The sequence below is a fragment of the Ambystoma mexicanum genome, chromosome 7p (assembly GCF_040938575.1).
Source record: "Ambystoma mexicanum isolate Mex_15411 chromosome 7p, UKY_AmexF1_1, whole genome shotgun sequence".
NCBI lineage: Eukaryota > Metazoa > Chordata > Amphibia > Caudata > Ambystomatidae > Ambystoma > Ambystoma mexicanum.
This window is the reverse complement of record NC_090939.1, coordinates 176,935,943-176,948,218: the sequence shown is the minus strand read 5'-3', so window position 1 is coordinate 176,948,218 and position 12,276 is coordinate 176,935,943. Positions and strand designations below refer to the sequence as shown.

Here is a 12,276-nt window from a genome sequence, read left to right as displayed (position 1 = left end):
AGGGCATAGTGGCACTGTATTTCTTATTGGGCCAAGTCCACTGTCATCCTCCTGTGGTAACCTTGAATTATATTGGGGGGAATTTGTGCTGTTCTCGGCTGTCCAAGAAAGTGCTCTTGTGCTAGTATAGTATACAGAGTGCATTAGTTCTCTAGCATCAAAATGTAAGGATTATGACCCTCTTGGTCTGGTCCAATATGTAATTGTGCCGTCTATGGCATAAATACATGTTTGTGTATTGACAGCGCTTATTGTGAAAAAGTGCCATGGTGCCTATGTGTCACGGTGAAATGTTGTGATACATAAAGTGCGTTAGTGCTCTAGCAGCAAAGGTAGAGAGTATTCCTCCTCTAAATAAGATCTGATATATTAACATGCCGACTGTGACAAAAGTGCCAATGTGTGTGTTGGCGGCCCTGATAATTATAAAGTGCTGCAGTACTTATGTATCATGTTGAGGTATTGACATTTCATATAGGCGATAGAGAATTCTTGGTGTCCGTTTATCATAACATCATCGATTACTAGACTGACACCTACGGGTGTGGGTGGCTATATCCGTCTTCCGTTTGGGATCTTAACATTATAATATTACCTGAAAGGGTATCATATATTGTATACTTATATGCAATTGAGATTCAGTGGCCACATTTTCCTTTATGACCTAAGGGTTCATGAAGGGGGCGTACATTAGTAGGATAGCACCAGTGTAAAAGTGTAAAAAAGGGGTTAAAAGTTAAAAACACAATTGTGTCATGATAAATACTCTTGTGACATATAAAACCTAACCCCACTAAAATTTTATATAAATGTGTGGACCAATGTCTGGTATGTGTATTTCTATGGGCTTGAAATTCTGTTGCTGGTCACGAATGGACAACAGCCGTTACTACATGTACTGTCCAAGATAATGGAAATCTGTAACAAGAAGTGATACCTTCATTTCAAACTGCCCCATGTCCTGTTTTTGTTACCGCAGCATATCTGATTGTTAGTCACCCAGGAAGGTACTTTCGTGTTGAGGTCAAGTATGTATTGTGACTGTCGTAGGTGTAATGTCCTTTCCCAATCTCCTCCTCGTGGGTGACTTTCAATTGAGTCGATGACAAAATACCGAAAAGTTGACAAGTCTCCCAGGTGGGTTTCTTGAAAATGTCTCGCCAAGGTTTAGGCATAGTCCTTGTTGTTTATAGCTCAAATGTGTTGGAGGATGCATGTTTCGCTCATATGTTTAGTACTGCCTACATATCTTTTCTCTCATCCACAATGTATTACATATATGCCAAAATTACAAGGTAGATGTTTATTAATAGATGTCCTTTCCTTTGTTACTTGATTTACGTATTGTTTGACATTCAGACCATGTCTGCATGCTTTGCATTTACTGCATTTGAAAAATATTCCACATGTCCTGTCAGCCATTGTTTAGATGTTGTCATTGTCAGATTCCTTTGAAAATTTGAGGATACCATTCTCGATCTGATTGATGCTGGTTTACGGTATGTTATCTGTGCTCTGTCTCTCAAATGTACAGATAGTTCTGGATCATTTTTCAAGATCTTCCAATGTGTATCCAGAATTCTTCTCATATCTTTCGTCTGTGTGTGATATGTGGTGATGAATCTTATTGTATCCACCGTACCAGCTTCTGGTGGTAGGAGTTCTTCTCTTCTTTTTACTTTGGCTTTATTGTAGGCCTGTTCAATAATGTTTGTGAGTAGCCTGTCTTCTCAAATCGTCTCACTGTAGATTTTGCATGTTTGTGGAACTCATGATCTATTGAGCAATTCCTACGGGTTCTTATCATTTTGCCATACGGTATGCTGCTTATCAATTTTTTGGGATGGCAGCTACTTGCATGTAGTACCGAGTTAGTGCTTGTGGGCTTTCTATGCATAGTGCTCTCCAGTTGTTCATTCTCTGCATTTGTTTGTATATCTAAGTAGATGATTTGTAATTTGTCGTGATGTTCCTTAAAATGCAGATTATGTTGGTTTTGATTGATTTTGCTGACAAACTCAAGCCATTCATGTGTGCTCCCATGCCAGATTAGGAAAAGATCATCAATATTACAATTCCATATCATTTTGCAGCTATATCTCGCATTCTTCACTATGTATGGTTTCTACATCCCTATCGTTAGGTGTGCCGCAGAATTGTAGGAAGAATTGTCTATCAAAAAGGAACACATTATGTTCGAGATAGACCATCGGCATCTCTACTAGCATCTTGGAAGGATCTCTGTAGCTTGCAAGTTTTGGTTGATTGGTATATTTTCATCACCTGGAATCCTGTCTTGTGTTCTATACTAGTGTATAGTGTGGTTAGTAGATAGGTTTCTTCCCAAGGTGTATTCATGATTTTTCATAGAACGTCTTGCACAAATGATGGTAAAGTATGAACAAATTGAAATAGGTACTTATCAATGTAACACAATGTTGTTTTCCAAAAGAGAACCTATTGATGCCACAACTGGTCTACAGAGTGGCTTTTGAGTTGTTGTGCACCTTTGGGACAAGGTATATAGCTGGGGTAACAGGATGTTTGACAGTCAGATGTTGTTTTTCTTCCCATTCCAGGAGACCTGCTTCATACCACCAAGTCAGCATGTCATCAAATAGGGCTTTATACTGTTTTGCTGGGTCTTCAGTCAGTTTTAGGTAGTGAGTGGTGTCATTCAACAGGCGCCTCAAGTCATGTACATAGTCATCCACTTCCATCATCGATATGTTTCCTCCCTTGTCTGATGCTTTTATCATTATGTTGGGATCTTTGTTGAGGTTGTCCAAAATCTCTGATTCGTCTGTGTGTCTTTTATTGTGAATCAGAGAAGGACTCCATCTAGCCAGTTGTTTTAGATCTTCGATCACCAGGTCATTAAATATCTCTATACTGGCACTACTGGGAGTTGTAGGATACAATCTGGATCTGGGTTTGAATCCACTTTCTTTTGTGAGATAAGTGTTATTACCACATGGTGTCAGATCTGTATTGTCCTACATCTCTTCTATGTCTATACTGCTTGTGCCATTGCTTCCATCTCTGCCAGGGCTTGTAGTGTTTTAAGGCTAGAATGTCTTCAATCTGGAGTTCTGTTGGTCTCTCCTTTATTTTGTCCTTAACGGTGCTCCTATTCTGGGTTACAAAGGGTTGTATCAATCGCGATTTTTTCATGAATTTATATAGGTCAATGCGCGTCTGTGTATAGTTTAGCTTCGATTTTGGACAGTAATTTAGACCTTTTGACAGTATGGTTTTTTCTCACTCACTCATGATTCTCCTGATAGGTTGATTGTCTGCATTTCACCTCCGAACACTTCTGATTCCCCTTCTTGTTCCCATAGCGGGTTTGTCGTCCTTGTGGAGTTGCACTCCCTGATTGTGTTCCCTTTTCGCCTGCCTCACCTGCTTTTCCTTTGTTTGTTCGTCACTTTCCACTAGTTTTCTTTTGGAAGTGTCCGTTGTCTGTGGTTTTCTGCCTTTTAAATGTAACAGTCTCATCTCGTCTAATAAATCAGGCGTATAGGAGTTTGTGCTTCATCACTTTCTGATGTTGCCGCTGACGAGCTGGATGGGTCTTCTGAGGTGGATTTCACCAGTATTGTTTTGCTCTTTGTCATGTTGGTTGGTTCTTCTTATTTGATCATACTATTTGGAAAATGTGTAGATTCTGCCTCCTGCGTAATCTTCTTTGTCACGCAAACATTTCCTCTGTTTTCGTTCCTTAATTTCCTTCTCATAGGCCTGTAGGTTCATTTCCATCTGTATTTTTAGTGTTAGTGCTTCTTTTCCTATTTCACCTGTATAGATGGTCTCTTCTATTTCTTTTATTTGGTTCAAAATGTTCTCCCGGTCCTTATTTGCGTATCTCACCAACATTTCAAGGAATTTAAAAGAACAGGCATTGGTAGTTTCTCTCCATTCTATTACTATCTCCAGGTCCGGGGTCTCATACAATGGAATAGCTAGAATTCTTAATCCCCTTGGGATCCTGCGCAAGTCTATATAATTCTGCAGAGATGTCGCTTCCCACCATTTGGAGGTCTCTTGCCTGTGTAGTTTTTTTAAAGTGCCATCATAAGTTGCCTTGTCATTTTGTTTCTTGTATCTACTTGGGTATCTGCAGCGTTTGTTTGTTGTTTTGCTGTTGATGTTTATTCATCAAATAGTGATGTCACCTCCATTATCCTCGAAGGCCTCTTTGTCCGCCATGATTTCTGGTGGTCAATCCTCTAATGGGTTTAGTATTTCTGGCCTGGATAGGTGTGGGATTATAGAGCATTCAGTCACAACATTTTAAAATGGCTGTATGGGTACAACTGGTTGGATTTGTATATGGTTCTTGTCTTGTTATTTGCCTGTATCTGCTAACTTTGCAGTGGATCCCAGAACCGTCTATTCCTTGCAGTGAAAAACAGCAAGCTCACTGTCCTATTTTATTCATTCAGTGAATGAAGTGTATTGCACAGGAGAGAGAGCTGTATCCTGCTTGTAGTGGTTGGTATATTCTTCAGGTTATCTCTCAGTGTTAAGATTTGCCTGTGAGACAGGCTCTGCTGTGCGCCCGTTTAGGTCATCTTATTGCCTAAGCCAGTAGAATTCCCATAATGGCAGCAGGATAAACTACAGTTTGTATGCAAAAGGAAAAGAGCTCTCCTGAAAGCCTGTCTGCAATGTATGTGGGCCTGGGCCATGAGATACCAATGGGAATCTGGAGATTTTCAGAGAGCTCTGTGCGCATGAATGGCAGGTATGACTGGGACATTGATAGTGGCCCTCGTTATGAGGTTGCCAGTACTGGCGGCCTACCCGCAACCTCAGCTTACCATTCCCGCTTCCCAATATCCCGGAAATACGGCAATACTACGGGCGGCAGCGGAAAGGGAATGGGAACACTGAAGCACCAACACTGTAGCACTGGCACTGTTAACAGTGCTGGTGCTTCAGTCATTTTTATGCCGGTAGGGGCCTGAACAACCGGCAGGTCAGGCCTGCTGGTTGTTCACTGCCCCTACCGACAGACTCAGAGCCATGACCTGGACAATCTGGCTTCTTGCCATGACCACGAGGCAGCAGCAATGGGGTTAAAGTGGGCATGGCCACCAGGGACCGGCTATGTGGTAAATAATTTGCTTGTGGGTACAGGTTGAAGTGCTGGATGGAATTGCAGCAAATGTGCAGAAGGAGGGTCAGCAATTGTTTTGCAAATATGTCCTGTGTTTTATTTATTTTTAAAGTGTACACAACACAGTGATATAGCATTGGTGTCTGGGCAAGGGGCCTGGCTTTCAGCAAGGAGAAATTTGTACTGTAATTTGTTTATTGCGGCATGCAGCATGGCTGAAGCAGTAGGTTTGAATGGGAAAAAATATTCTGCTTGTGGTTAGAGCCTCCTGACTTGGTTGACTAGATTACAAAAAACCTGCGCGACGAGCATTAGCAAGGACCTGAAAGCATGTTTTTGGAAATATGTCTTGTGTTTTATTTTTTGAAAGTGTAAGAATGTAAGTAGAAATACTAGTGATATACATTTGGTGTCTGGGTAGTGGGCCTAGCTCTCGGCAAATGCAAATGTGTACTCTGATTTGCATATTGGGGAATGCGGGATGGCCAAAGCCTATGCTCCATGGATTTGGAGACTGGCCATGGCTACAAGCCAAGAGCAATTCCCAATGGTTACATGATTAGGGTATAGCGGACATTGAGCTAGGATACAGGGTAGGTACAGTGAATAATATGGGTGGTTTGGATTGGTTTGGTTTGGCTGGGGTCATGACGGAGCCATATGCTGTAGGCAACTGAGCGATGATTTCCAGCCCCAGCATGCGCTGCTGATAACAACAGACATCAGTATGTGTTCGTTGCAAAAAATATGTTTCTTAAAAGAGGGTTAACCTTCTTTCATATTTAAATGAAAAGAGGAATTATTAATAACTTATATACAGTGATGTAACACCATGAAATATTTTCACTTATAAAACCCATTCAATTGTCAGAAAAAACAATGTTAAAGGGATGTTCAGTTAAGAGGCATCCCACCGTTGCGACTCCTCTCATCTAGTAGTTAGCCAGTAGCGTCCCACCTTGGCATCGAAAGGCAGATGCAAAAGATTTGTAGAAGATTGTTAAGTGGCAGTTGGTTTGTGGAAGCTTAATATGGTTATAGGTTTATATGTACAGTTTTTGGAAGTGATGGGTGGATGGATGTGTGACTGTTTGAGAGCAGGCATTGAGGGAGCGTTGCAAATATAAAATTAAAAAAGGTAGAAGGGCTGCCCTGTGCGATGGTGTGCACGTGCCATCTGGGTTTTTAATGATGCTTGGCCTGGAAAGGGGACTGTGGAGACCATGGATAGTTATAAAGGTCCATCGATTATGGTCCTTATTGTATGGTAGAGAAAAGTATTTGGGACAGCAAATAGTTTCTGTCCTTTCATATTTTTCTCTAGTATACAAATGTCCATTAGCACCATCGGCGGCGCAGCCAGCCAATCAGGTGGGTAGGAACACGGGCTTAGACCGCTGGTACAAGCCCATGTTCCATGCCACCTAATGGCCGGCTGTCCCTGCCGCCATCTTCCTCCCCACACTCAGTCCCATTTATTAATATTTTTCACCCCCCACCGCCCTACTTTATTTCGGTGGTGGTGACTTTTCTTCACCTCCCGCAGGCTGCCATAGAAAGGGAAGAAGGGCTCCGTACGGAGCCCGCCTTTCCCTTCTATCGTGGACATCTTGGAAAAGGATTTTCCTTCCTACAGCGGGACTTGTGCGGTGTCCCGCTGTAGGAAGGAAAATCCTTTTTTTTAGCATACCGCTTTGGCAACCCAGGGTGCTAATGACCTGCATACCCCGTTGTAGGTGCTGGAACAGGGGAAAACAGCCCAGAGCCCTCGGTATCTACCCTTGCTTCACTTGGGCCGATAACTTGGGCTGCCGGGCCATTATCCCCGTTCCAGCCTCTGCAACGGGGGATGATGGCCCGGCAGCCACATTATTTCCATTAGCATAACACAAAATGCTAATGGAAATGTTGGAGAATCTTATTGAGTCTATCTACTTTATTGAGAAGTCTATAAGATTATGACTTTTTAGTTCTATTTTTTAACTGTGAAAGGTAGTTCCTAAAGGAACTTTTTTTTGTATTTCTTTTGACAGGAGCGGTCAGAGAGTAAGGTGGGGAGGGAAATGAGGGGAGAGGCACCAATCACTAATATGGAGGGGCAGGTGGACAGGGGAAGATGCTGTGCGTGTGTTACATCTAAGGTAGGGGGCAGTGTTTCTCAGGCTCCTTGATTACAGCTTCAAAAGCACTTCAAAATTGCTCCCCCCCTGCAGAGTGGTGTGTTGCAGTATGTACACTGTTGGCTTCAAAGGATATGGATCAACAGCCTCTTTTATTGCTTGCAAGGTCGCTGGTGGGATTTTGTGTCCCTCAGAGGTAGTCTGTGCGGTTACAGTATTGGTTGAGGAATATAAGGTGGAGGAAGTCACCCTGGAGTCTCTGGGTTTTTGTGGGCGGGACCAAAAAGAATGCAGACTGGGGCAAAATAAATGTACAATACTGCTTTCAATCCGGTGTTGAAAGCAGTATTACCGTGTTTATTTTGCTTAAACTTTCATTCTTTTTGGCCAGTTCGCCTTATGTTTTAGTCACCCTAAATTGAAGGCCGACTAAAACATAAGGCAAACTGGCCAAAAAGAATTAATGCTTAAGCAAAATAAATGCGGTAATACTGCTTTGAATCCGGTGTAATTAATGACACAGGAATGAAAGCAGTATTCCACATTTCTTATTTTTTCAGCTTCCATTCTTTTTGGCCAGTTTGCAAGGGCTCAAGTCGAGGCGAGGATACACGCGGGTGGACTTAGTCCATCCACTTTTTTCAGAGGGTGGACTGCGCCACCCCCAGCTAAAGTGAGAAATATTGAAGGTCCTCTTTGAATTCATGCCGACTCCAGGGATTGAACCACAGCCATCAGGTTTGCATGCTGGACACCTCAGTACTAGGCTGATGAAAAACAACAAACAACTAAGGTGAAATGTCCAATTTCAGTACTTTAACATTTTCAAAAACACTATTTGAAGAAAATATCCTCTCTTTGTTATGTGTGTGTATTGATTTTAAGGAAGGCATATACCATTCGTCCTAAGCAATTAGTGTGGTTATGAATAGCCAATTTAATAACATTTATTACATTCCACTGTAAAGAGCAAACTACACATTATGACATGTGGGCGTGGCATGTTTACGGACCGTGTGCAAAGGGGCGGCGTCTTGTGTGGCTGTGGGCGGGGCATACATCTCAGGGTTTTTGATTTTCAAATGTAGGCAGGTATGGGTAGAGGGTGTCAACCTAGTTTTCCCTGAGAAATGTACTGCCTTTGTCAAAGCACCCGGGTGGTTAGATTTGGTGTGGCCCGCATGGAGGTGGTCCTGTAGAAATACAGCAGAGATTTTCTGCGACTGACTCAGTGCATGTCACCTTGGCTGCTCGAGCCTTCGGTACAACCACAATGGTGGTGAGAAATTGCCACACTCAGGACTCACTCCGGGTGCTGGAGATATGGACTTCCCTCACCTTATCTTCATCTTCCTCTTCATCCTGATCTGTATCACCGCACCTGTTCCCCTGTCTAGGACCTCCAGATGGTGATGGTGGTGGTGGTGGGGGTGGCTGGGGAGGAGGAATGGCCATAACAGATGCCATTTTCAGCAAGATTGCAGGTCTCCCTAATAGCTTTCCAAAGCAGGTGCTCTTGCCTGGATAGCCCGATTGAGAATGAGGAAAAGTAATGGGTGGGTCCCATCAGAGGAGCTGTCTGTGGACTCTGCAGCTGCTACCTTGGGGGGGTGAGTATAATATAAGGAATATGTAGGAAATTAAGGGTGTACTGGTAAAAACCTATGCAATTCAGTGGACAAACTTTGTTAAAGGGACGTTATGGTTACGTTGCTCTAATGAAAACCTATGAAATTCAATGGGAAAACTTTCTTAAAGGACCGTTATCGTTATAAGTAAAATCGAAAATCCAGAAATGTGCCAGTTATTACAAGAAACTTGTGCGACGGGCATCAGCAAGGACCTTAACCATGTTTTTGGGATATTATGGTTAAGATGCACCCCAACCTCCTCTGTCCCAGCACTTAGCCAGTGGCCTCCCACCTCGGCATCCCAAGGCACTTTCCTCCTGGGCTCCTATGATCACTTGCCTATCCTTACTGCCCCTTTTATTTATGCACTTCTTCCACTGCACATGCTTAAGTGCATTCATTAAGGCGGAAGTTTGTGTGTTGGAGTTTAATATGTTGATAGGGTTATATGTAGAGTTTTTGGAAGTAATTAGTGGATAGATGTGTGACTGTCCGAAAGTAGACAATGAGGGAAATGAGGGAGTGTTACAAATTTAAAATTAAAAATGTTAGAAGGGCTGTCCTGTGCGACGGTGTGCACCTGCCATCCGGGTCTTTTAATAATGCATGGCCTGAGAAGGTGACTGCGGATACTGCGGATAGTTATAAAGGTTTATGGTTTATAGTTTTTAAAAATGGTTTGACATGAACCAGCTTCTGGGAAGCTTGTAGGGCAGGACTTTTAAAGAACCGGTAGGTAGGCCTTGGGTATGAATAAATATAGCAACATAACATTGCATCAGAGTAGCAGATGTGGCTGGGGATATGTCAGTCAAGTGTCAGTAAAGAGCCATAGCAAATGTTATAGTAAAAAACTGTGCAATCTGTTTTGACCTCTGGTTCTCTATGGGTGCAAAGATCGGGCATTTGTTATTTGGGATAGTGACTCATGTAGCGGCAATGTCTGTTTAAACCATTGTCAAGTGTATTGAAAGTCTGCATGCATTTTGTATTCATACATTTTTCGTGTATTTTCTGTCCTAAAGCTACTTTTCAGCCCGGTCATTTTAAAGTCATCCAGGGTGTGATTTGGTTCCAAAAAGTGCAGACAGATGGGCGTGTCCGTACTTTGGCGCTGAAGGTTTTGCCTGTGTAGATTCATCCACTTAAGTAGTTGCTGGACAATTTCCCCAACATAGTAGCCTCCAAAGGGACATTTCATACACATAATCAGATACGCATTGCTGGACGCACATGTGAAATTTCCTGTGAATTTGTAATCCTGCCCTGTGTGGTATCTTGATTGTATCTGAACTGTAGATGTGGTGTGGACAGGTCAGTCATCTTTTCTCATTGCATGGCTTTGTTCCATTTTGTGTGATGTGGATGTAACTTGCTTGTTATCATCCATCATTTCTCCAGCATTGGATCTTTCATAGATACACATGCTTTGAATATTCCCTGTCATCAGGCTGGGAATCCTCGATAACATGGAGCAGTTTACACTTAAACTGAAAGTATCAGTCACTTTTATGCTCTATCATAGTAATTTTTGGCTCATACTGCCCACAGCGAATAGGAACACCTCCCTTAGCTCCTCACCTGTCGGTCATCTTAAGATTTTTTACCACACGTTAGTGTATGGAGTCCTCAAATCCATCTCTTCAACTTTTCTATGATAAGATTTTAAAATTAACATCTTTTTCACAAAAAATAGATCTTTTTCGACATCTACTCGACAACCAGCTTTAGCAGCGACAGTAACAGCTACCGTTTACTGCCCAACCACCGATATCCTTCAATGAAGCTTTGTCTGCGTAGCTGGGCTTACCTCATGATGGAATCCACGAGGAAAAGCGTGTTCAAGGCCTGTGCCCGCTGTGGACTGAAGAATGTCTACATAGAGGATCACCACCATGACTGCCTCTACTGCCTTCAGCCATACCATGTCGCCCAGGACGGCAAGATTTGCCAGTCGTTCTCCAACAAGACGCTGAGGGACGGTGACCACTGTCTCGTCGCTTGGCTCAAGGACACCGGCGAGCCTCTGACTCTGCTTCAGTTTTGAGTCATGCTTTGTTAGACTGAGGCAGGTCGGCCCAGCGAACCACCTCTAACAAGAAGTCTAGGTCGCACTAGGTCTAGGCCTCCAAGACGAGGCACAAGGATTCCTCAACCGACAAGCCTGGATCTTTGCACAAGGACCGGTCTTTGACAAAGGTCATTGCCAAAGGGTATCAACAGGGGATGAAAGCCAAACCTTCTTATATCACCCCAAGCACATAACGTCCCCTAAATCCACGTCCAAATCTGGGGTCCACTCTTCATCTTCAGGGTCAAAGACAAGCTCCTTGTGCTCTAAATCTGCGATGAGATCGTCATCATCGACGACCAAGGCTCGCTCCAGGTTGTCTACTCCGAGGCCTTTGACACCATCCATGACCAAGACTGGATCACAGCAACCGTCAACTAAAATGTCTATGACCACGACCCTGACTACCTCATCGCAATCGTCAACTAAACCGTCATCGACCATGACTACCTCATCACAACCATCAATGACCACGACTACGTCACCGTCAGCTAAGCCGTCATCGACTACGACTACCACATTGTCAACGACTACCCCAAAGGCCATGAGGATCTCGTCTACGACATCTTCATCCACGGCTGTCACACACTCAAAAATGACCACCAGGCTATTGTAACCACAGCCATCGTTGACTGCCTGTCCAAAAGCATCTTTCCCTAACCTTGAGGTAGCCTTGCTGCTGGGTGGCATTGTTGTGTCAGAGCCAGCTCTCTCCCAAGCGGAGGCAGAGGAGGAAGATGCCATCATATCACTGCCGTCCTCTTCAGAGCAGAGGTCATCGCCTCCCAGAAGGTGGGAGGAGGCAAGCCGGATTAGGCTACTACCTTTACCCCCTCTGCATTCAGATCAAGCCATCACTCTGCCAACACAAAGATACAGGTCTTTAGACATTTTATCTACTCTCACCACTCTAGTGGCAACCCTGCAGCAACATCTGCCTGCACCGGCCCCGGGTTACAGCACCTGTCAGGCCACCTCGGACCGATAACCCTGGCCCTTCCAGGGAGATGGACAACATCCCCCAGGAGGGATAAACACCAATGGGGTAAGCACCAGTCAGCTCGACAGAGGTTGTTGAATACTGGGACGGACACAGACCCCCACAACTGGGCCTCCACACACACACAACCCAGATAGATGAATTCAATGATTTCATCGAAGCTGATGGGGAGCCAGGTGACGTTCCACTCAGAGACTCACCCCCGGATGAGGTAGGAGCCTGCCACACTCTCATGTCCAGGGTGGCCACGATGTTCGCCGTTGCACTGGAGGAACAGCGGAAGGAAACTGTTCTGTATAAGTGCAGAAAATAGCATAGGAAATCCATCA

General features: G+C 43.8%; 2 protein-coding genes across 2 annotated transcripts in view; both read left to right on the top strand.

Annotated features, from left to right (window-relative positions):
* LOC138526552 (serine-rich adhesin for platelets-like) overlaps positions 1-10,923 on the top strand; it is a 73,694-nt gene extending 62,771 nt beyond the window's left edge. The window contains exons 4-5 of the mRNA XM_069637344.1: positions 7,159-7,163; positions 10,573-10,923. Of these exons, the coding sequence (XP_069493445.1) occupies positions 7,159-7,163; positions 10,573-10,923 (356 nt within the window). The remainder of the gene's footprint in view (positions 1-7,158; positions 7,164-10,572) is intronic.
* The window catches only part of LOC138525808 (serine-rich adhesin for platelets-like), a 351,204-nt gene that overhangs the window by 252,860 nt on the left and 86,068 nt on the right, over positions 1-12,276 (top strand). The window lies entirely within an intron of this gene.